The sequence below is a fragment of the Monopterus albus genome, unplaced genomic scaffold (genome assembly GCF_001952655.1).
Source record: "Monopterus albus unplaced genomic scaffold, M_albus_1.0 scaffold13.1, whole genome shotgun sequence".
In the NCBI taxonomy this organism is placed as follows: domain Eukaryota; kingdom Metazoa; phylum Chordata; class Actinopteri; order Synbranchiformes; family Synbranchidae; genus Monopterus; species Monopterus albus.
In genome coordinates, this window is record NW_018127893.1 from 1,597,207 (window position 1) to 1,622,332 (window position 25,126).

The 25,126-nt window shown below is 40.7% G+C and overlaps 3 protein-coding genes across 7 annotated transcripts in view; 2 read left to right on the forward strand and 1 right to left on the reverse strand.

Annotated features, from left to right (window-relative positions):
* The window catches only part of rtn1a (reticulon 1a), a 17,577-nt gene extending 17,031 nt beyond the window's left edge, over positions 1-546 (reverse strand). Inside the window, exon 1 of the mRNA XM_020591088.1 lies at positions 105-546. Within this exon, the coding sequence (XP_020446744.1) occupies positions 105-318 (214 nt within the window). The 5' untranslated portion in view covers positions 319-546. The remainder of the gene's footprint in view (positions 1-104) is intronic.
* Positions 547-716: 170 nt separating this feature from the next.
* Positions 717-17,162, forward strand: lrrc9 (leucine rich repeat containing 9). Of its 3 annotated transcripts, none has more exons than XM_020591085.1 (31): positions 717-793; positions 1,613-1,831; positions 2,163-2,303; positions 2,528-2,591; positions 2,675-2,745; positions 4,278-4,460; positions 4,910-5,065; positions 5,205-5,407; positions 5,550-5,681; positions 5,800-5,979; positions 6,077-6,197; positions 6,526-6,649; positions 6,742-6,882; positions 6,973-7,097; positions 7,584-7,769; positions 7,857-7,976; positions 8,139-8,330; positions 8,432-8,557; positions 8,744-8,884; positions 9,041-9,218; positions 9,363-9,583; positions 9,690-9,812; positions 9,914-10,044; positions 10,205-10,313; positions 10,407-10,546; positions 11,063-11,199; positions 11,640-11,857; positions 12,682-12,750; positions 13,614-13,739; positions 14,861-15,047; positions 15,271-17,162. In XM_020591085.1, exons 2-31 carry the CDS (start codon positions 1,703-1,705, stop codon positions 15,432-15,434), a joined length of 4,338 nt encoding a protein of 1,445 aa, XP_020446741.1. In that variant the 5' UTR covers positions 717-793; positions 1,613-1,702; the 3' UTR covers positions 15,435-17,162. The 3 variants fall into 3 exon arrangements, with proteins under 3 accessions (XP_020446741.1, XP_020446739.1, XP_020446740.1); XM_020591083.1 differs by lacking the exon at positions 717-793 and adding an exon at positions 819-1,479; XM_020591084.1 differs by lacking the exon at positions 717-793 and adding an exon at positions 819-1,479 and having other exon boundaries at positions 6,080-6,197.
* Positions 17,163-20,303: 3,141 nt separating this feature from the next.
* Positions 20,304-25,126, forward strand: part of pcnx4 (pecanex 4) — an 8,608-nt gene continuing 3,785 nt past the window's right edge. Inside the window, exons 1-7 of one of the 3 annotated variants that reach the window (XM_020590945.1) lie at positions 20,304-20,493; positions 21,375-22,147; positions 22,236-22,415; positions 23,154-23,686; positions 23,818-23,918; positions 24,200-24,319; positions 24,450-24,810. In XM_020590945.1, the coding sequence (XP_020446601.1) occupies positions 21,450-22,147; positions 22,236-22,415; positions 23,154-23,686; positions 23,818-23,918; positions 24,200-24,319; positions 24,450-24,810 (1,993 nt within the window). In that variant the 5' untranslated portion in view covers positions 20,304-20,493; positions 21,375-21,449. The other 2 variants (XM_020590947.1, XM_020590946.1) reach the window with 2 other exon arrangements.

Genomic DNA, 25,126 nt, shown 5'->3' on the forward strand with positions numbered 1-25,126 from the left:
CTGTGCTTACACCTAAAATGGGCTTCTTAAAACCTACTGAACCCAAGGATGCTAAAATACAACAACTTAGTAAATATTAAAACTTAAATAGCCGCCCGCTTTACCTGTAGATGCAGTTTCCATAGCAACGGGGGGCCTTTTACCATCGTCATGGAAAGGATGAAATTGTTGATCCAGGTCGCCCGCCGCCTCGCCGCCTCTTGGCTTATATTCTTCACGTAGCTCGTCGAATCGGGTCTGTGTGTTCCCAAACAGACCGTTCCTTTCATACTCATCTGCAAACCACTTCCCTTCCGAACCTAGCTCTTCAGAAGACATGCTTTTTCCTGTTGTCGGTCAGAAGATGTACTCGCTATAGGCGTTTTCTTTCCCACCGTTTACCCTGGCTGCACTGTAAATAAGCGGCGGCGCCGTTTGCGCTATAGGGTGACGGATACAGACACAACAACGCAGCTCCTGGCTGACGTCTGATAGTTGAGCCTGGGGTTTATAGACGCCACAGATGAAGTGGTGCGCTTCGGTCGGGAGCCGGAGTACAAAAGTGCGGTTGATTGTTTTAGTTCACGGCTTCAACGGTGACGTCATGGTGTCCGTGGCTCCGGGTTGGCACTTTATTTGGGGCAGAGTTAAATTTGAAAGCCATTTTCAGCCTGTAAAGAGCTCAACTGCTTGATAATGACAGAGTGAATGGCAGAAAAATCATGCTTGGTGTAGTGAAACAGGCTACAGTGACTACACGTAGGCTGCAGTCAGTGCGCACAGAGGAGAAAAATAAAGATGGCCTATTTTCCAGGTCAGTAGTACGAAGTAGAGATGACAAAACGCAGCTATAACCTTAAATGTATTTTTATGAACACGTGTCTATGAAATCCAAGGGAAAATTGTGCGTTTTAATGATTTTGTAAAAAAATGAATCTGCTGTGTGACGCCCCCATGTGGCAGCTCAAAGTACGAGCAGACCGGATAGTTCCAACATGGCTCCTTAACAACCAGACGCTCCTCCTTGGACACACACAACTGATGCCAAACATTGCTGAGCTCAGATGGGCCAATTAGTTTGTTTTGGTGCAGAGCTCCGCCGGTGTTGTGTAATTCCTCCTGGGAAAAGGGTGTTACTTTTATCTGCCATGCAAGGTTGAATTTAACATAGTTTAGCCTAACACCGCTCTTTATGTCACTTAATTTCCGTGAGCTAACAGGTAGAAGTTACTTTACCTTTAAAAGCTAGCAAAGGTAGCATTAATGCTAGGGGTTTTTGCGTAATAGTCCCCGTTATTAGTTAAGATACCGCTCAGAAAGCTGTCATTACTTTTTTTAATATAATTTTTGCGAGACTATCAATAGGATAATGCACAGATACGTGTTCTGCGGTAGCAAATTAACTGTTTAGTTCAGCTGCAGTATATTTCAGGGGAAAACATTATGATACATAGTGAGAAACCAAAACACCGCAGTGATGAGGAGATGGTCAAAGAACTGGTGGGTATAAAACTCACTGTTCTTGTTAATATATAAATGCTCAATTTAATATGTTGTTTCACTATTACTAATTACTTCAGACACCTAAATTGAACCGCTTTTGAGTTTTTGGTGTATCTGCCTTTCTCAACAGTGCACCGTCAATGGAGTATCCTATGAAAAAATTGCACAAGAAGGAAGTAACATCAGCTCCCTGGAGATCTTCTTCTCTGGTTTTCCCCGCATGGTTGGCCTTTCCTTCTTCCCGAGGCTCTGCCAGCTCACCATAGTGGGCCAGGATATAAAATGCATTGAAGGCCTTGACTGCTGTCCTTTGCTGCGAGAGCTCTGGGTTGTCCAGTGCCATCTGACTGTAAGTTTGTGTATGCTAGGCTATATTTATAGGATTTGTAATAGTCAGTGACACAGCAGATAATAATATGTAATGCATTGAATCATGAAAGTACTCTCTGGTTTATTCTGTGAGTGATATGTTATTGTTTTATTGGAAAGGACTTAAACCTTTCCAATAACCCCCCCCCCCAATCTGTGGAACCAAATGAAAGCAAATCTTGCATGCTTGGACTCCCATTTATGGGTCATAAACAATTTAAGGACAACATTTTTTTGTTTAAGTGAATTGCACAGTATGCAGAATGCCATATATATTAATTAATAATTTGTCCCATTTTCTCTTGTTGCAGAGAATATCTGGGCTACAAAATTGTCTGCAACTAGAGAAACTCTACCTTTATGATAATGAAATCTGTGAAATAGAGAATTTAGAATTGCAGACTAACCTAGAAGTCTTGTGGCTCAACAACAACTGCATAACCCACATACAGGTTTGGAAATACAATCTCTCTCTCTTTCAGTGTTCTAGTGTATGATGTTTTAACCTGTGAATTTTATTTCTGAATGTACTTTGTTTCATGTACTTTAGCTCACTAAAACAGCATTTTTAGACACTTTATTAAATCAGTTAATGTGACTGTACTTGTAACTGTTCCAATATATGAGTTTTCTGTTGTGTGTGTGTGTGTGTGTGTGTGTGTTTTCCTTTGTAAAGGGTTTGAATACACTTCAAAATCTCAAAGAACTAAACCTTGCTGACAACGTTATTGAAAAGATTGGTAGGTCTGTTTACTCTGCCAAGTTTGATTGAGATTTGTTTTGAAAAAAAGTAATAACCAAATAGTTTTTAACTTATTTTAAGGTCGTAACCTTGATGCTAATGCCAGTCTTGAGAGCCTTAATCTGTCTGGAAACAAGATCAGCTCATTTAAGGTAAGATTATAAACAGAAGTATGAGAGACATATGCAATGGATTATCTTTCAAAACTGAGGTGTGAAGTTGAAGATTTATGGCCTTTGATGATGTCACACTATTACCACCTCGACCCTGCACCCCTCACTAAAACCAAAACCACCTGCCTTACAATATCCTTATTTTTAAGAGCTGCCTGAGCCTGCAACACTGCCTTCTTCAGGTTCCACTTCCTCCCTGCTGAGATTGTTGGTGCTGCCCTCTGCAGCGCTACATCCCTGGATTCCTACAGTGTTATCTCCAGTCTAGCCTTAGCACATTTAAACTCCTCTGTTATTGTAGTTATAGGCAGCTCCACTGCTGAAGCAGCGCCAAGCTCCCAGCCACTTCCTAATGTATGTGGTAAACAGTCTGTCCAGCTTCTCTACCTTATATCTCTTCTCTACATCATGCACCGTTGGGGGCCATAACAATTGTGGCCAAAGACCAAACTGCAGGCACCACAGTTTGAGTTTGCCTGGGAGGCCTGATGCCTCTATGCCCTTAATCCCATCAACTGCCTGCTCTCTCAAGCCCCGAATCTGCTCTTTATCACTAGGAGCTGCATCATACAGCTGCATCAACACTGTTGGAATCCGCTTATCATTTATACAAAACCTTTTATCCAACAGTGCACTTTTCATTATTGAAATGCTCCTTGTTTTTTCTGACTTCACCTTCATTCTAGCCCACTTTAGGTAAAGGTAAAAACTGAGCAGCATAATCTCAATTTTTGTCATTCTCAATCCAAAGATATACATTCATTTGATACACATGTTCCTCTTAGTCAGTTATACATTCAGAGCATTTACACGGGGTCATTGTCTTGTTCAAGGTCATTCTGAGAGGAAACACAAAGTTCTGTGGCTTTAGCTTTGATTGAATTATCACCTCAAACCATATTCCTGCAATTCACCTTTTGTCCCAACTCATCTTGGCTTTCAAAACCACATTTAGCCTATTGTCATGGGCTTCAGAGTACCCAGTGTATGTCAACAACTGCGAATGAATTTTCAATTTGTCAAAGTATTTGGTCCTTGTCATTACAGGGTGACATTTTCTTACTAAATGCTTTTCAGCAAGTATGAAGGGAAAAATAAATAAAGGGCAATTTCAAAAGAAGTGTTCCACTTTTTATGGCATTTAAAATTTTGACTTTTTTTTCGGTGTGTATTCAACATGACTGTACCTATAACATTATCCACCAATTAATTTCATCTTTCCATAGGGGTTGTATTTGTATGTATGTTGTCTACCGTATTGTAATTTCTTTATAATTAGTAATAATTCTGCTTTACAGTGGCTGACAAATCATTTTTGTCTGGCTTCTGAAACGCTTTAAGAAAATAGAAATATTCCAGACCAGTGCCTCTTAGAAGCAGAGGAAAAATATGCAGACTTTATGTGTGCTGTCTGATCTCTGCTGAATTTTTTTTTTTAAGTAAAAATGGATGGACAGAAACCCTTTCCTCTCACTGACCTGTGTGCTCTGTTGTTGTTACCATTTTAACAGGAGCTGACCCTGCTTGCCTGTTTACCCAATTTGAGAGAATTAGCGCTGAAGGACCCCACCTCAACCCCAAACCCAGTGTGTCTGCTGTGTAACTATGCCACACACGTTCTTTACCACATGCCAGGGCTCCAGCAACTTGACATGTATGACGTCTCAAACAAGCAAGCAAAGGAAGCAGCTGAGGTACTGAGACTACCAGGACCCTGTGTTATACTCATTAAACTTACCTATATCTCTTTGGCTCTTGGGAGGATACAAATTATTTTGGTTTATTTATTCTGTTACATGAGTCACACTGATATATATGTCAGTTGCTGATAATTTGTTTAAATTCCTAATTTTGTTCTTAAATTTCCCTTAGGTTGCTCCAAAAAAGTGGTTCATGGAGTTACAAATCATACTTGTACTGAGCAAAACCTTTAAATCCAGCATTTGTTTTCTTGATGCATTTCCTCACTCTCATTCTTGCTATCTTTTATGTCACATTAGCACGTTGCCCTTCAATTTGACTTGACACATTTGATGTCTTTGGAAACCTTATTGAGATGCTGAGATTCTATAAAATGCATGAAAAAAAAACATTTTGACATTTTGTAAGCCTGAGTGTAACTTTGTCTTTTTTTTTTCTTTAGTCCACAGTAATGAAAAAAATAATGTACTACAACATGTGTGTACGTACTGCTCAGAGGACGCTGGCAGAAGCCAGGTTCAGTCTGACAGAGAAGAAGAAAACTCTGCTCCAATTACCTGATGAATGTATCAGGACACTCAATCATGCCCGGAAAAATGTATGTACAATCCTTGAAATACTTAATATAAAATATTTTAGTAGTTGTAATACCACAGGATAAGCTGACATCTCCAGCTGCAGATTACTTTTATAGTACAAAATTGTGAAAACTGTTTCTCATTTGTGCACATTCCCAGCTTGAACGTGAGCTCTCCAAGGTGCCAGTTGCTTGCAGTTTGGAGGGTGAACTAGGGGATTCAGCCTACCTGACGGACGGTTCCCCTGACAGAAGTGACCCAACCACTGATATCAGTCATAATCCTGCCCTGGAGCCCAAAATACTCATCAAGATGGAGGCACTAATGGAGAGACTGATGTTATGGATCAGGAGGATGGATGAGTTAGTTTGTATACTTGAATAAGATACAGAGAGAATTTAAAAATATTCCTGCAGTACGGTACATTTTAGATGTTTAAGTATTGAGTGCCTAATGAAGTACTCCTCCAATGTGAAAAGATAATATTCCTTGTTTTATTTTCAGGATTGAAGCCTGCTATGAGCAAGACTTAGCCAAGATCACACTCATGATGGAACACAGAGTCCAGTTTCTGCTGATGGAGCTAGAAAGTGTTGGAAATATTCGTTTGGAGGAAGGCTGTTCCACAGACCCTTGGTATCATTTTGGTATTATTAACTGTGACTGCAATCATTATGTAATTTACTTTTACAGAAGATAAGTCAAAAACAGACTTTACTGAACTCAGAATTTTTTCTGCTATGTGCACAAACAGGTTTACTTCCTGTTGCAACCTCCTGCTTTCCTGCTTTTCTCAGTCAGACTATAAGATTTACAGCATCACTGGCATTAAGATAAACAAAGTTGTCCGCATCCACAACAGTGTGTTAAGGCTTCGCTTTGAAGACAAGCTTCATAGTTTGCTAGCCAGCGAAGACTCTGTTACCTTTTCACAGTAAGTAAAATTAGACTTAAGCTTAATATTGTCCTTAGTAACAGGACTATTACAGTATATATTAGTGTATATTTGAATTTAACCTACCTTTTTCAAGCAGGAATTACAAACATCAGCTGGAGTACTTGCTTTATGCAGCTGACCCTGAAAAAAACTGTGAGAAGGAAAACGTCTTGTGCATAGTGGAGGAAGGCTTCAACACTGCAGAACAGCATAAGGTGTGCATACTGCTGTAATTATTAGTTTAAAGAATCTGCCTTCATAAGACCCCACCCCACCACCCAGAACTCATTTTACTGAACATTAAGGGAATATGTTCATCTAGTTAGTCAGTTCACTACTTTATTCCTGTATCTTTATAGTATGTACTAACATGAACATCAGTTTTTACAAGGCACAGCTGTTTATTAAGCACTGAATATCAGAAGGAAGAAACAGTTCTGTATGCAGAAATAACTGGATAGTATCTGTAATTTCTTATTTTCACATGAACTCTAAATCATGCTGACTTTTACCATGCTACCTTTGAACTATGCCCTGGAAAAGGAGGGTGCTATACCTTTATCCAACAGCCTGAGTGTGACTGAGCAGCCCAGAATTGAACACGCACTGCACCAGGCCCTTCAAGGCAAGGCCAAGCACAGTATGGATGCAGTTCCATTCAGGCACGGTGGGTTAGCTTTGCACACGGCATTAAATCCTTATAATCCTATTAACTGAGTGTTGTTTTCATTAAAGGCTGAAAGTGTTTATTGCCTGTAGGTCAGGTTATTATTTCCAAAGTGTTTGTGGGTCACAGCATGCCCATCCGAGAGGGAGAACCAGTAGACAGAACCGGCTATCCCAGAACCTACTCTGTATATCGCAGTGTGGACAGTAAGCATATAACTGCAATGAGTGAAGGTATGTGGGTGTATCAAAAGACATGGAAATGATTATTTTTCAGTGAGTAGTTGTATGGTGTCATTATATCTGTGTGTGTATTTTATTCAGACAGACACCGCGCCTCAAAGGCACACACTGGTCCTAAGTGCAGCCCCAGACAAAGACAATGGTTTGTGTTTGACCATGAACTGGTCTTGCCCGAGTACATCGTATATTTTGAATACATAACCAGGGTAATTAAATAATTGGTTTTGTTACTCTTTGTCTTAATAGACCAAATTTATTAGACTTGTATATGCTTCCTCTCAGATAATTTGATGTCAGTCTGTTTTACTGTAACTTTAATTATGCAAAACTGAAGTCCTTTTTAAATTCAGCAAAGTGTTCCAAGCGAAGCTAGGCATCCCCTTGGTCTTCCAAATTAACATAATGAAGCCTGCCTTGAAGGCTTCTGCAGTTCATTTTGACTCAAGCTTTTAATTTGAGGAAAAATCAAAATAGTTTTAAAAAAAAAGTGCTCAGTCATGCTGAGCTCTGATGTATTCAGAATTAAGCAGCAAAGCTTTTAAGCAAATCTAAGAGATGGTACAACATCATTTTGAGTTTGTGTTTCTTTGGTGGCTGCAGATTTGATTTAGAATTGATTGTAAATACGCACTACAAGTTAATAATTATGAACTTACCTATTTGCTTTAAACCTTTGGATGTGTTGTTATTAGGACCAAGAACACTCTGCAGTCTCAGGACGTAATACAGCCAGAAATGAAACCCCTTCCAATGATATTATCCTGGACAACGAAGTCCTCAACATGGAACCTGTGCTGAAACCACAGCCTAAGTTGTTCAGCTTGGATGAGAAAATTCTGCTTAATGTGGCTAGAGCCAGGGTCCTCACTCAGATCACTGTAAGAATTCAAACTATTCAGATGACAACTTGATTTTGAAGCCATTTCAGACACACCCAGTAAACTATCAGTGTATTGAATCACCAGGTACTGAACCTTCATGGCAACAGTCTCAGCAGGATGCAGGGGATTTCTCGCCTCACAGCTCTCCGGCATCTTACCATCAGCTTCAATGAATTCACACACCTTGATGACATTGCTCACATGGTAAGAGTGATCACAGAACATGATATTATTCATCTAAAAATTAAATATGGTTAATATGGGATAAAAATGATTTTTGTGGTGTACAGTAGTATGGATGCACAACATTTTGGACTATGCCATGAAGCAGGAACTTAATCTATTGCCTCTTTTCTTAAATCACAGCCCAACCTTGAGTTTCTGGATGCAAGCTATAACCACCTGGTGACCCTAGAAGGGCTGAGGGGGTTGGGACAGCTGAAACAGCTCGATGTGAGCTGGAACAAGTTGACCAAAGTCAGAGAAGATACAGCTGTGCTGAGAAAACACACACCTGCTCTACTGAAACTGGACGCTCAATACAATCCCTGGAACAAGGTGTGTACCAGCTGTAATGTACTGCAAGTAACCTGAAACAGTGGTTGTTGTGCAAGGTATCAGGAGGGGGTATACACTGAAGCTGTTTTTCCTCCTTTAAGCCAGAGGAAGTCAGAATGATTATACTGGGCCATCTAACAACACTCACACACCTGAATGATGTGGTGGTGACAGAGGAGGAGGCTGCTAATGCTGTTCAGATGGCTGCTGGGTCCAAAATTAACCAGGTTTTACAGCTATTTGTGTTGCTATATGAGTACTTAATGTACAATATTTTAGGGGCTTGTCCTTGTTAAGAGGAAACAATATTTTTATAAAGTGCTGATTGATTACATGCTGCAGTGAAGGTTGCAGTAGGCGGATATTTCAGAATGTTCTGTAATTCAATCAGACCCACTGACACTGCCTTTCAGGCATCTCTTCTGGCTCACTCACGTACCAACAGTGATCGTCCCCGCAGTCTCAGCCTGCTGTCCACAGCCCAGCTCCTGTATCTTCTCTGTCCTGCACCCTGGGGCCTCACCCAAGAGCTGGTGCCAGACTGGACTGCAAAGGTGATTTCTATAAATACATTTGTGAAGGTTTAGAAAAATGCTTTGTCCAGAGTGTGATAGTGCTGTATGAAACTGATTGTGGCAGTTTTGATTTGAAATGAAGTATATGTTACATTTATAACATTATATACATTGTTGGTATGAATTTTGATCCAGATCACTGCCCTGAACCTTGATGGCCAGAAGATTTCCAAGCTGATCAATCTGAATAAGCTGGTGAACCTGCGCTGGGCCTCCTTTAATAACAATGACATCTCTAAAGTGGAGGGACTGGACAGCTGTCTGAAGCTGGAGGAGCTTTCCCTCAACAACAACAGCATCAGCACACTCAGTGGTCAGTCACACTGCCATCTTGACAACGAAGTTGGAAAATCACTGCATTAAGATATATTTATCTATAGATAGGTTGATTCAAGTCTTGTGGCCAGAGCAACAGCACAGCAACCATCTGTTTTTTGTTTTGTTTTGTGTTTCCCAGGCCTGTCAAAACTGCACCGCCTAAATAAATTGAGTGTGGATGGAAATCAGCTATCTAGTCTGGATGCCTCACTTTTAGACCATCTGCCAAATCTGTCCTTTTTATCAGTGGAGAACAACTGTATCAGTTCCCTGCATGGCATCCAGAGAGCTCACTCCCTTCTTGAACTCTGTGTCGCTAACAACCAGATTTCTTCATCACGAGACATTTACTATCTAAAGGCAAGAGTCTAATAAATACCAAGGAACTGAAACCTTTACACCTTATGACTTTGTAGAAAAGTATGATTTTCCTTCCATTTATTTATATGCCCCTATTTCTTTTCAGGGATTGACAAATCTAATCATTCTAGATCTTTATGGGAATCCTTTAATAGAGAAACTGGAAAACTATCGGATATATGTGGTGTTCCACCTGCCCTCCCTGAAGGCACTGGATGGGATTGCAGTGGTACGTGCAGACAACAGCAACTACTTGAACCTGTTAGATATTGTAGTGAAGGTAACATAATTATAGTATATGCAATGTATTGTATTTGCTGTTTTCTGTAGGAGGCTACTGAGTGTGAAAGTGCAAAGGATATGTTTGGAGGAAGACTAACCCCAGACATGGTAGCGGAAAAGCTGGGCCACTCTAACTACACAGACATCACCTACCTCACCCTGCAGTCCTGCTCCATTAGGTAATAGCTGGCTACATTATACAGACTGATAAATATGACACACATCCAAAAATAAGCATGATTTACTAGGCTGATAACTTTGGCATTGAAGGACAGAGAGAATTAAATGAGTGAGTGTGGGTTTTTTTTTTTTTTTTTTTTTTTTTTTTTTTTTTGATAGGATGTTTGATCTCTCTCCAGCAGATCTGTTCAGTAGCCTGCGCAGTGTCAACTTAGACCACAACAACCTCACCTCTTTCTCAGGCCTCATCTACCTGCCCAACATCAAAGTACAAATCACTATAAATGTTAGAAATTAAAGGCTGGGCTGAAATACACTGGAGCTGCACACAGCTGTATTATTTTCCATGTCTTTTGTACAGGCTCTGTGTCTGAACTACAACCGCATTGAGTCCATCCTGCCGAGGCAAAAGACTCAGGTTCATCTGACAAATAAACAGATATTGCATAGCAAAGTTCACTCCAGCGGTTATGGCCAACAGACCACATCCAAAGGCAACAGGTAATATGATACAGCTTGTGTAAAATGAAATGAAGTACATAAAACAGAGACTCACCTGTTCAGTTTACATTTTGCAGTTTGAACATTAACCGAATTTGTCCACTGTAACCATTAGAGGGCAGCACTGACCAGCCAATACAGCGTATTAAAATTCTCTTGACAGTTATATATTTTTGTCAAAGATGTAAACCTAGTCTTAGAAATGTCCTGTCATTTGAATTCAAATACTTTGTAGACATTCTATATCTACAATCAAGTGAATATTGCAATGTCAGTTTTGAAATTTCTACATTATCAGCATATTGTGGTAATTGTTTTATAATCCTTCAGTCTTATTTTTGTTTTGTAGAAACTGATACACAAGCAGTGCTGCATGCTTTTGTTTGCCCTGACTTTTATTCCTTTTAGGTGGTCTGCACCTGTGAGGTCTGACCAGTTAAATGAGGCAATGGGAGGGAGACAGAGATGTTCATTTAGCCATAGAGGTTGCTAACTGTCAATCTGTGACTGTTTAAGGGAAACCGGGCCCACTGGCAGCCTGGAGCCACTGATGGGGAGCCTGGAGGTGCTGCATTTGAGTCACAATGGCATCTCCAATATGGCCAATCTGCAGCTCAGCAGGCTGACCAATCTTAAAGCACTTTTCCTTCTAGGTATGTATGGTTGACGTACCACCCATCCTTCACAAAGCCTTGTTAAAGTGTGGTGTATAAAGCCTGTGAAAAGGCAAGCACTGAGAACAAAGTCTCCTGTAGACTTATGGCCAGGTGGGTGAAGAGACTTGAAGAAAATTACGACTGACTTTCTTTTCAATAGCATTTGATGGCCTTTGATTGAATTGTGATTTGTTCCACAAAGCCGACCTTACTTGTCCTTTCTTCCTTTTGCTGTCACTGTAATTTCAATGCAGGGGCAAACATACACACACACACACACACACACAAAAAAAAAACTGACAAATGTCTATATAGCCATTAAATGTGGCCTTTTATAATTTTATGAGTGTGCTATTTTTCCTTGTATTGTGTTTATAGAAATATTAAACTGTTGTTATGTCTTTCTATTGTTTTCATAAGGTTTTCTCTCTCCCTAGATAATGAGATCAGCCAGGTGGAAGGATTGGAGGGGCTTCACCAGCTCAGGGAGCTTGTGTTAGACAGAAATCGGATCAAAGCTCTGGCCGAGAACTCTTTCATAGCCCAAAATGCCCTGCTAGAGCTGCACCTAGCAGAGAACCGGATCCGGGAGCTCAACCATCTGAATCCTCTGATTGAGCTTCGTAAGCTCTTTCTTGACTTGAACAAGCTGCAGGTATTAATCTCCAGCAGAAGATATGGATATGTTAATGTTTATATTCAGATTTTTAATAAAACTACACATTCTGATTGACTGAATGATTTCTTGGGGTGACCACCAAGGTCACTGAGCTTTTTTTGCAGTTTTTGATTTGCCCCCAACTTTTACTGATTGGTTCATATGCAAAATGTGTTCAGTGCTTAAGAATGTGTTATATTCTTTGTGTAGCAGTATTACTTTTTCCCTGCATTTGCAAAGTAAGGCATGAAGTATAGTAATCATGAGTCATTACCACCCCACTGTGGCATGCGAGGGGTAGCATTATGAGAATCAAGTTTGATTGAAGGTCAGGGCCATGCATAAGAAGAAAGAGGGGAACAATCAGGACAACGTGTAATCAGCTTCTCAGTCTATATCCTTCTCACCCAGGGCAAGTGATTTGCACTTTTGTTGCCAGTTCCTTCTTCCCTTCACTTCTTTAATGTTGTCACGCATTCAATTAAGACATAAAATATAGCATTCATCCCATGCCAGTCCTCACACTGAGGGCATCTTTGAAACACAGCCAAGTCCATGCACAAACCTGGGAAAGAGAGAAAACACCCCCATACACTACCGTATGCCCAAAACTCTCATGAGATTAATGAGAGCTCATACATGTAATCTCTCCCATCAGCTGCTTCCATCCTTCTAACACTAAAATTATGAAGGGTTCAGCCCTGAGGCACATCTCCATTATCAACACACAGCAGGCCACAACCAGTAGGAAAGAAAAGTTAAATGAGGGGATAGGCAATGTAAAATTATTTCAAGTAATCTTTGTTTCTCTACTTTTGTAGGACGTCACAGAGCTTGACAAACTAGAAGTTCTTCCTTCACTGACAGACCTCTCTGTTGTTGGCAATCCTGTGAGTATTATTAATATAAGTACAATAAACATAATTACTGTAGGTGGTTTGTATTTGGAAAAATTGTTTTGTTATTATGGCCTTTGCACAGAGAGATGAATTTACTAGCTGTCACTCAGAGCATGCTGTGAACTTCTGAACAAATCTTTCACTTGCACAATCTAAAACATTAAACCAATGTAACTGTGTAGTCCCAAATTAAGTGATTACATGATGGGCCGTCTGCTGTGCCTCAAACTGGCCAACATCAGAGACAAATCCTTTGACCAAATGGCTGGGTGTTATTGGCCCGGTTACCCATCTGCAGCTCATGGATCAGGCCAGAGCAGAGCCTGCAGCTCCCTATTATCCAAAGGATCATGCTCAGCTGTGGTAGCCTCTTTGGTGCTCTACCACATCCCCCTTCTCTCCCCATAGGGAAGTTTAATCCTGCCAGGAGGTAGAGGCCAACAACCACCCTGGAGACAATATCTCCTGCTGTTGACTGCATGCTACTTCAGCTGCGTTCCATAGCCACACTCTGTCTCCTCCTTTTCACTGGACATCCTTTGGCACGCATTCACAACTTAATCACAGCAGCAGTGTCCTGCAGGAACATACAGTTCTGTCACTGGAGCGTCTGGATTTGTATCCTGGCCAGAGCTTGACCTCAGCTTGGCTGGGAGCTATCTGCTGCTCTCAGCTGCTGGGACCATGATCACTACATTGGGACCCACATAGCATCATATTTATTCCAGATGCCTCAGACAGTCTTTGTCTAGACACCAATATTCAAATTCCTGAGTGCTAGTTAGGGTCTGTGTAATTTATTCATTACCAGTAGTTTTATTAGATGAATTTCTTTTTTCTTTTGTTGTTTCCAGGTGGCCCAAAAGTCTCTCCACAGACCAGCAGTAGTACTCCGTCTTTCCCGCTTACAGGTCTTGGATGGAGTGATGGTCACTCTGGAGGAAAGGACCAGGGCTGAACTCTTCAGTACTGTTCCATCAGTGAGAACTACACATCAGAAACACTCGCACACATACAGAGTACACACAAAGTCGTTCCTACCATTAATGCAGAGCTCGTTTATTTTCAGGTAATTTATGTTTTTCCAATTAATGGAGTGGTGTGGATTTTACAAGGTGATTCTAGTATTTTTAGACAGTATGTTTCAATGCGATGACCTTTAGGCCAACAAATAATTAATTAATAATGCCTTCATTATTTCTTTTTGCTTTCTGGTCAGAACCTACTGATAGTGGTAAGGGATGTGTTACATGGACTTACATACATACAGTATATGTTTTATTTTTAATAAATTTCTACTTTTAGGTATAAGGTTAGTTTGCAGGAAAAGATTCTGTCATCCCCACACTCCCCTACTGTGTTACAAATAAACAAAGACCTTGCTTAGGTTAAAGCTTATCATGGGTATTATAATATAAGATGTAGTCCATTCGAAAGTAAGAGAATGAAAACAACCAAACAGCAGCCACCAAAAAAAGGGAAAAGCCTGGATCAAACTCTTTCAGTCTGACTGATTTGATGTTGATGTAAGGAGAGACCAGGGCAGTAATTCTCCTGCAGCTCTGAATTAAAAACAGCCTAAGCCTGCTGGCATCATCCTGCTGATTAGATGAAATGTGCCCCGCTGATAATGCAGTAGTGTATTTACCCCCTATTAGCCAGGTCGACACGACCCCCTCTGCTTGTTAATCGTAGATGTTGAAATGATAGAGCAATGATCCTGGGATTTCCAGATAAAACACAAACATTCCTATTAGCTCTCATAACTGTCATCTCAGTTATCACTATAGTCTCTGCCTTTGACTGCTTTTGTTGGAATTTGAACATTGCTACTTATGAGCTGTAATTACCATTCCCCTATAAGATGTTTATATATGTGGAACAACAAACAATCTAATTACTAATCAATTTCCAAGTGTGTGGGTGGACACACTGCAGTGATGGAAGTAGCCATAGAAGGGTGGAGAAAAAAGAACACTGAGTTCACCCTGGGGACATTTAAGAGATAATTTTAACACATTATTATCATCTTTTCTCCAGTGTAATCCTGTCCTGAAGTAGGATTTCTGTCTTCCTTATGCTCTCTATATTTCTCTTCAAGCCTTCCACCCAATGCTCTGGAGCTTCTTTTCCTACTACTGAAATAAACCTACCTGGACTGCTACCCCTCATGCCTCGATACACCCCTCTAAGAGCAATGAGTATAAGTGGAGGACTACAGAACTCACATGGGCACAATATTCTGTCAAGTAACACGGATGAAGCCCAGTCTCATTACACATACAAGTGTAAGTTTATTGATCAACAAAATTTCACATTGCACTAGACTTTACATCTGTAGTCTGTTATGAAATGGTGTTTTGTGTTTCTTAAAGCTCTAGTACAAAAAGAAAGAATGACTTTACATTATTAAGATATACCAGATAACTGTTATGTATGTAACTGTGCATTAGGTTGAGCACTGGCTTGACACGCTTGGTGACTAACCTACACTCTTGGGTTTATTTCCAGTATCAGATAGGAAGCACAAACACAGTAAGGCTCCTCAAAGCAGCCAAACTGACATTACCTTCAGACACATCCGAAGAACAGGAAGCAACCTGCCAACCACAGGTCTCCAGTCTGACAGGAACAGAGTCTTTGTCACGTATCCCCACCAGGAGCAAGGCAGATAGAGATATAATTATTTTTCTTTCAAATGTGAGTCATCTGACAAAACTGTGACTGTCTCATACTTATTTCATGTGTATAATATGTTCCAGCGTTCTAAATGGTGGCAAACCTCCACCCATGTAGCAGCCAGAGTGGTTACTCTTGTGGTGTGGAGATCTACTGTAGTATTGATGCACCCTGGTGCAGCATGCAGGACATTAAAGTATATCTTTATGGTTGTTTATGGTGTTTTTGTAAGTTTGCTTTATTGTCTGAGAGCAATTGCATACTGTTGAATATTCAGTGAATACGATGTGATTGACACTGAACAATTTAAATGCCCTCTGCAAAAAAAAAAATCTTTCTATAAACTTTAGAATTTTTTTTCTTCAGTTTACATTTTCAATAAATATTCTTTGCCGCTAATTAAAATTATTATTAAAGCTGCATCTTTTTGAAACACATTTATATTAAATGATTTGATTCCCTATCCACATATGTGGATCAGTAATCATGAGTGGTTTTGGTGTCATTTATACTCCTATCCCATCCTTGGCCCTAAACAAGTGTAAAACACTCACAGATGTAAGGACGTGCTAGGCCGGCATGCTGCGCCCATCAGGTCAAACACATCCCCAACAAGTTGATAATCCAGCTTTAGCACACCTCTCCGTGGACAGTAATCTGCAGTCACTCAGATAAAGCTGTAATCTTGCATGAGATCCAAATGGATTTCAGAGATCGTCAGTTTCATCACGTTAGCCTCTTTTTGAAAAGCTCTCCACAGTTTCATCTAGGCAAAAGACAAATTTTGTGTTGTAACTGGAAACAAACTTATTCCACTTGACATTTACAATGATAGTTCTGCTGAACATGAGAATAGAATCCTCCCTGTCCTCCTGTCAGTTTAGCCTTGTAGACATATAGTTACAGTTACTCGAAGCTGAGCCTTAGATGTGAAAGGTACAGCCTGTGATCTAAAGCCTTGTCATTCTGGGACCTCTAAACTCATAACTCAATTTAAAAAGATTTAGATAGGACATGTATTCCCATCCATCACTTTAGGCATAAATATTACTGTGGAGTAAAAGATACAGACTGATGTATGAGCGAACATCTTGACCTGTGCCAGTTTATGACATGTATTCCTTAAAAAAGATTGAATATAACCAAGTTGGGACTGAGTTTTGGAGAAGATATGGCCTTTGTTCTTAGTTGTAAATAAAACAGTGGCTAAGGAAAATATACCAAAAGCAACCTTTTAGATCTTCCTTCAGCAGCCTCAGCTATTATGCATTAGTAGGGTTAGTGTGACCACTAGGTGTCCTGAGAACTCCATGCCCTCTCCCTTTAGGGCACCACTAATCAGTTCTCAGTTAATTTACCTCCTGTCTTGTATTGTAGGTAGTAATTCACCAGTTGAAGGGGATATATGTGTATACTTCAAATTTCCTGCCTGTCTAGCCTTTGCTAAACATACAAGGCCAGCTAGCTCTAGGCAGCAAAAATTAAAAGCTCTCCCCAAACAATCTCCTCTAATGCATGTACTTAACTGGACTTAATTTGTGTTAATTCCCAGCATTAAGCATGGCTAATAACTGTGCAAGTGAGTGCACTGTCATTACCTTGCTCTCCCTGACTACAAATGGCAGCTGATGGACTCATGCTGAAAAAACTCTAATGCACAGATTTGGAGGTCTCAGTAAGAGTGCTGTAATGCATTAGGTATTACACAGGATAATTACACATTCTTTTATCTGTGTACAGTAGTGCCATATGGATATGTTAGAAATATAACAGCTTTTAATGTTTTAATGCATTTAATGAATGTCTGCATGTGGTGCAAGCTTGTAGTGAGTATACCATCTCATACAGTATGCTACTCGTTGCATATCTGTCAGTATTTTTACCATTAAAATGACATTAGCATAAAGATTGTGAATAATTCATCATTTCTCAGATGCACTACTCTATCTCTCACCCTCTCCTCGCTCCTCCATGTGAGTAGACCACATGGTACGTAGCTGGTTTAATGGGATGGAATGTGACAGGTTATATTTTCATCTGCCTGATATGGAGCCCGGCTCAGGTGGGAGGAGGAAGAGAGACAGAAGGGGTGGGAGGTTGAGAGGGAAAGGAAATTGGTCTCCACAGTTGCAATCTGCATTCACAATTAGACATGTTTGTGCTTGTTGTGCATCAGTTATAGATGATGCTCTCTCCTTCTTATCCCCACCAACACACACTGAGATGTACACATACTCTGTATGGGGCCATTACTGCTGGTTCACTAACTCTGTGTTTGCTGGGTCTGTGCATTCAGAGCACCATTAGTCCAAGACTCTGAATAATTGCTGAATGGACCGTGTTTTCACTGCTATTTACTCAGGTTCCAGCACTGGTTAATTTTGGGGGTGGAGTGGGAAGGATGAGGACACTGATTGATGTTTGATGCCAAAGATAACACTTTATCTTTTTCAGTGTCTACCAAAGTATTATATACTATATGTGTAAACTCCACATGCATTGCACATTTACCAGCTTGTATTAACTTTTGAAGTGTTTCAATAGAGGTTATCAGCGTCATGTACTTGACTTGGGATTGCTGTTGCAAAAATAAATGTCCCCTACACTTTTGGCTGCTGATGACAACCAGCTGCAGGTCACCATCAAAATATAAATTATTTTGTTTTCAAAAGGTGCATATTATGTCCAGAGCTTATTTTTCATCCCCATAAATACATCCTGTTTTCAAAAAACAATCTTGCCATATTGCGTCTCTTGAAATATGTCACTGAGTTATCGTCACTTGTCATTTTCCTGCAATTGGTCTCTGCTGAGTCTCCCCAGAATAACAGAGTGAAAATACAGATAAAAGAATGGTGTGAGAGTGACAATTAGCATGAAAGAGAAAATGCTTTTATTTTGTACCGACATTTTGGTGAGAGCACACCTTGTAGAAGCATTAACTCTTAACTGCTATTCATTTGTGGACCTAAGTGTGATTTATCACTTATTGAACTTGTGAGTCATTTGCATTATTTCAATCACTAAGCATGTTGCTTGGTTAAAACAGCACAAACAGGGTAACACAATGACAAAACAACTGACAAATACCCAGTCTTGTCTTAACAGGAATCAGTTTTGATAGGACTGTCAGATAGTTTTTGTAGATGGGCCAATTTGGTGTCAACCTTTTTATTTCATGATATTTACATATGTGTTTCTCCTGTAATGAGTGCTTAGTATTAGATAGATAGATAGATATTCTTCATCAGGCAGCTATAACAAAAGTGGAGCAATGATTTTACATCAGTGATACTATGCAGGGATTACAGGGTGCAATACATGTTGTTGTGACTGATGAGCTTTTCTATTGTTGTTTATTGTGGTTTATTGTGTCCTACACAGAGCAGAAATTGCTTTTTTCAAGATGACAAGGAAACACAAGCTCATGCCTAACCCAATCCCCTCAGCCCCAGTAAAGAATAACAACAACAACAACAATTTAATCTACTTTGCTCCACATTATTTTCTTTCTTTGTGGTGATATTATGGCCTTTTTGGTTGATCACATCATGATCTCATTTATGTGGAAGTAAATCAACATTTAGGAGAGGCAGACACTTGACCACAATCACGTTTTTATATTGAAAAAATAAAATACTAGTAGGATTTGCACTTTTTGTATTAAGAACACAATAACAAGGATTTAAAATGTAATATAATGTAATATTCCCAACCCTATGTCTGTTTTTTGGGTCACCTAAGCACAGGAATTCCAGATATGGCCATACTGGACAATGCAGAAGTAGAAAAAAAATAGTAATGTGACCTGCAGTGGACCTTCAACACTGTTTTATCTTATATATGAGTTGTATCTGCAAAGCAGCAGGACTGGACAACATCCCTGGGAGGGCTCTCAGGGCATGTGCCAGCGAGCTGGCTGATGTTCTCACCACCATCTTCAACCTCTCCCTCAGCCAGAGCATTGTTCCCACCTGCTTTGATACCACAACATCGTCCCCCTTCCCAAGAAGAGCCCGGTCATCTGCCTGAACGACTACAGGCCAGTGGCACTCACCCCAATCATTATGAAGTGTTTTGAGAGAGTGGTGCTGGCCCACATTCAGAGCAGTATACCGGACGCCCTGGACCCCCTGCAGTAGGTCTACCGGCCCAGCAGGTCTACCTCAGACGTCATCGCAGCTGCCCTCCACTATTCCCTTTCTCACCTGGAAAATGGAGACTCGTACATCAGGATACTCTTCATTGACTACAGCTCTGCCTTCAACACAGTTGTCCCCCACAAACTCACCCACAAACTGTCCACACTGGGTCTTATTACCAGGAAATACGTCATGTACTGTCGACCTGTACTGTTTACATTCTCAGTTTGCACATGCATAATTGCACATTGACTGTTGACTACTGCACATGCTGCTCCCATGTAGCACACATTCTCTCATTATATTCTTATATATTTTTATTATATTGCTGCATTTGCTACTTAAAGTGCCTTAGATATTGTGTTACTTATTCATCTACTTTATATTTCATTTATATTTTGTGGCATTCATGTGGACAGCAAAGTAAGAATTTCATTGTGCAGGGAAACACGTTTCCTAACTGTGCATATGAGAAATAAACACTTTGACCTTGACCTATTATATATATGAGAGTTCTAGCACTAATCATTGCGTATATTCAGAGGCATTCCTACTTTTATGAATCTTTGATTTAATGGGGGAAAATAAAGCTGTCATAGCTTTTTAAAATTATTTTACGATTATAAACCTAGATAGTTTATCAGTTTTCTCTGCTCACTAATGTGCTACTTCAGTTGCTGTGGAAGGCGGGGTTTATAAGTTTCGGGCCAATCGGAGGACTCGCTGTCCTATCGTCATCACTCCTATTGGCTACCATTTGTCTGTGTACATCATGCCGATGTTGCTTGGCTTTCTAGTGTTTAGCTAGCGGGTAATGTCAATGCTCACGGTTTGCCCCGTTTCCTCATAATATATCCTATAACGTCAAATATTACACAGAACGTGTCTGCCTTTGGCTATTCTGTTGTTCACAGTAAGTTTATCTCCTGGCAAAAAAGCTCCAGGTTGCCAACCTGCTGTTATGTATATGTTAGTAAGAGCAAGCTAACGGATAGTTAACGTTACATTGAAAAGATTTGCTGGTTTCGGTTCGCGAGCTGACAGTTTTAGTTAGTTAGCTAGGGTAAAGAGACGAAAACGGTCTCAGAGATGTCCAGAAAACAGTTTACTTTTCGTTTATCCCCATGTTTGCTTATTTGAGGTGAGACTCGAAATGCTCGGCTACTAGCTTGAACGGGTTAGCTCACAGTAGCGCATCCACAAGCTTCTGTGATACATTTTAATAACCCAGTGTTAGTTGTTGCTCCTGTCCTATGTCTCTTATTTTGTGTTATATATTATGAATCGAAGGCGATTCATAGTCTTTGTTATTAAATTAGAATTAATTAATGACAACTGAGTTTCAGGGATGTTCAACGTTATTTCCTTTCGTGTTAACGTGACCACATTCAGTATTTTCCCACCAGTCACTCTTGGGAATTATGCTGTATATGCCAAAGGGGTCAGGATTTTCAGATATACCTGCCCTGTTTCTAGATAATGGCTTTAAGAATTATTCAGTCTATATAGAATGACAGTTCAAAGAACTCTTCTGAGTTGGACAGAAAATATCAGAAATTCCAAAATCTTCCAAATATAGGCAGCAAAAATAGTTAAATTAACAGTGTATTACAGTGTAAAACCATTTATTATTGTATCACTGTGTTCGTTATTGTTGGTCTAATGCCAGTAGGTATAATATTACATTGAAAGGCACAGACTATTGTATGACAGTGACAATAAATTGTATTAGTGCATCTTTAGTTGGCATGGTAATAATCACCATTGCTTAACTGAAGGTGTGCTTTATTGCAGAGCTATATTGTGTCTGGGATGATGAATGGAAAACCTCCTTCAGCTGCATGGAGATGACCTGCCACCACTTCGGTAATGGTCAGAATGGGGCCAGATGTGCCCCTTCTCAATGAGTACAAACAGGAGTTCTTCTGGAAGCGCTTCCCCCAGACAGTGTTGGGGGGTCCACGCTTCAAGTTGGGCTATTGTGCTCCGCCCTATGTATATGTCAATCAGGCAGTCTTGTTCCTAACACCATGGCTTTTTGGGGGCATTGGAACTCTGCTCTGCCAGCTGCAGCTGCTTCAGGAGCTCCACGGTGCAGTGTTCTCTGGTATGCTCATGTTCGGGGCTGCAGCAGGTGTCCAGGCCCTGGCATTATATGCTGCTCGGAGAAGGGGTACAGTGGAGAGACTTGGTGCACCCAACATCCTAGTTGATGAAGAGGAAGTGGAATTCACCCACTGTGTCAGCCCAGAGACAGTTCGTTTCATTGTCCCTGGGAAGAAGTTTGGGCTGAATGTGGTGTTGCATACAGTACTAGCCGGGGTGCTCTGCGGCTTTGGTACATGGTATGTGTTCCTTGGCAGACTGACTGCTCTCTATAGCAGCATTGGTGTATCACTGGTAGTCTTTGTCCTAAGTTGGGTTACGCTTTGTATAGCTGAGTATTCCCTCATTGTAAATACGGCCACAGAGACGGCCACTTTCCAGGCACAGGACACTTATGAGATCGCCCCACTCACCCGGCCCCTCTACATTCTTATGTTCATTTCTGTGGACTTGGCTGATAGGTGAGCAAAGCAACAGTCCTAACATACAAATATTATATTTTACAGTGTGTGCTCTCATAATAAATCTTAAGATCTTTCTGTGATTTAGGTTCTCAGGCCCTTTCCCTGAGCTCCAGCTGGCCAGCCAGGTTCTCCACGTGCTGTTCGTCTTCCTACCTCTACTTTGGGCACTAGGCATCCTGCCTCCCCTGGATGCTTTGCTCCTTTGGGGCATGGAGCAGGCTCTTGTGTTTGGCTTAGGAGGCTCGCCCATGTCCAGCAACCTCGGGTACATAGAACAATAAGCTTCAAGCAAGATTTAAACCTTAGTTCTAATTTGTTTCTGTTGGTATTGACAAATGTTATTTTCCTGGCTGTGCCAAAAGCTAGAAAATTTGAGTAGATAATTAAAATCATTAAGATACAAAAGCTGGTATATTATGGTTGTGATTGATATGATTGTCTCCTGCCTCTCTCTCCTGTTTTGATGAAGATTTTGGCTTAATTAATCATTCCATATATAGTATATAATATTTGGTGCATCTGCAGGATTAGTATTTCAAACTAAGTCTTGTACATACAAATTGATTTCCTTGAAATTCTGTTAATACAGTAGCTGTAATACTGGATTGAAATTGTCCCTGTAAGCTTTTGCTTTTTGAAGTGTTATTTCATATGTAGTTTTTATAAGTCTAAACATTTCCTCATAATAGCTACGCATCTGCTTTGTATAATATTCTCCTTGCTTCACATCTTTACATTGCTGCAATGCACATTACACATTACTGTGTCCAGACTATATTGAAAACCAATCATATTATTGTCCTCACAGTTTGATATTGAGTTTTGAAAGAACAGATTCAGTGTTTCCTGCATCATCACAGTTTTTTTGTGTACTGTTATCCCGGCCATGTTTGTGAGAAACCAGATTGACCATCTTGATCGGATTCGAATGGTCATATTGAAATTACAAATATGAACAGTTACCTGTGTAGCAACAGTCCTGACTGTGTACACTGTCCTGTAGGCTGCTGTTGATGTTTGGTGTATCTGCCGGCGTCGCTGTGTGTAATTACTTCATCCCATCAACACTGGGTGTGGTTCTCTTCTCCATCTCTACGGGATTTCTGCTGAGCCTGGACCTTGGCCAGGTTGGAACATTCTGCAGACGCAGGGCGGCCTTCGGGAGCCATGGATTTCACAGAGGGGGGTCATCACCTCCTGCTCTCACTTCTTTTGGCTGGAATCTGGGCTGCAGGGAGCTACTGGTATATTTGAGCCTGTTACTGGTGGCAGTGGCAGAGGCGGGGCTTTTGCATCACTTCTTTGGTTCAGCTCAATCCCAAAACTTGGTTACAGGACCACAGGCTCTTGTCAGTTACCTCCTCCTTGTACTCTTTTGCCTCTGCTGGGCTCTCAGAGAGATCCAGGGGGCCTATGTTTTTGGAGGGATGTTCCTCAATCCCCTCTATCCTAAAGGTATGTCCAATGTGCAGACTTTCATGCAAAGGATCAAAGGATTATACACTGCTGCAGCAATCAGAAGAGTTCTTCATCTTGGTGAGAATCTTATAGACTATATTTTAAGTTTGCTTTTCTCTATTTATATTCATATGTCTCTCAAGCATAAAAACAACTGTGCTCTGTGAATTTGTTTTTGACCTGCAGTTACTGTGTGTTTTACTTCACAGTGTCTCCATTTGCAATGATTGCTTTCCTGTCTATGGACCAGTCTCTGCAGCTGCTCCACAGGGTTTCCCTCTGTGTGGGATTCACACGAGCTTTCAGAGTGGTGCGCTCAAACTCACTCTTGATCACTGTCTGTGTACAGAACAACCAGCAAATGTTTATTATTATTATAAAACCTTTGTTTAATGGAACTAAAGGTAGATTCCTAGAACAAACCACAGGTCAAAATAAAACTGGAAAGTATGACAATGAAGAACATGTCCTCTTGGCATGTCTTCTTCTTCATTATTATTTATTAAATAAACAGTGATTAATCTATGAGAGCTTTTTGTTTGATGTTTGTGCTTATGCTCAGAATAGTGGTTGATCTGTGTTGCTGTGCAGGTGTGGCAGAGCTCAGAGGATGCTCTGCTCCAAATGGTGGTGGTGGTCTTGGTGAGGTTCGCAGCAGGAAACACGCTGCCAGGGTGGGATGACCTGGGCACTGGAGTGCAGCTTCTTCTGGTGAAATCAATGTTAATTTGTCCCTTATTTCCACCCTACATTTTACATATAAATGTATTTATTTACTTTTGTTAGTGATGGTTCAGTTGGTTAGTGCTCATCATGTTTGTCTCCCTTGTTTCTGATTCAGGTGGGTCTCCTGATTGACAGACTGACCCAGTTCCTGGCCAAGCTAAAGTTCACCCTGACTGTGTTGGTGACTTCTTGGACTGAGAAGAAGCAGCGGCGTCAATCAGCTGGAACTCTCCTGGCTCTGAACGCCTCCCTGTTTCCAATACTGCTGGCAGTTGTGACCCTCTCTGCCCTGCTCTCTGCCCCTCTGCTGCCCCTCTTCACCCTTCCCATCTTCCTGGTGGGTTTCCCCAGGCCTCAGCGCAGTTGGCCAGGGCCAGTGGGCACTGCCTGTCCCTGCCTGGACTCAGTCTTCTACCAGCAGATGAGTGGAAGTCTGGCTTCTTCTCTTAGGATGGCCTTTGCAAGAGGATCACTGGGTGAGTTGGGCATGCTTTTTATCTTCCTTATCTATGGAGTCTTTCTTTTTTAAACTTTCTCAAATGTTATACACAAACAGTGTTTACTATTTAGCATTTATAATATCTGTAAATTAATCTGAATGCAGTGGCTGAACTGTCCTGTGGGTCAAATAGGGACTATATGCAGATCATAGCACATTGAAGTATCACCTCATATGGTGTAATAGTAATAGGAAAGTTGTTAGTTGTTGTGAGCAGCTCTTTGGAGTTGTTGGCAGTAATGTGAGCTTCTCCTGAAGTGACCCCCACCCCCCCCCAAAAAAACCCTTGCGTG

What these genes read in the sequence shown, in the direction of transcription:
- lrrc9 (XM_020591083.1), top strand. Translation starts at nt 1,423, where the DNA reads ATGATACATAGTGAGAAACCAAAACACCGCAGTGATGAGGAGATGGTC. An exon ending in TAAAGCACTTTTCCTTCTAG is followed by an intron (nt 11,200 to 11,639) that starts GTATGTATGGTT and finishes CTCTCTCCCTAG; the next exon opens with ATAATGAGATCAGCCAGGTG. An exon ending in GTCTCATTACACATACAAGT is followed by an intron (nt 15,048 to 15,270) that starts GTAAGTTTATTG and finishes GTTTATTTCCAG; the next exon opens with TATCAGATAGGAAGCACAAA.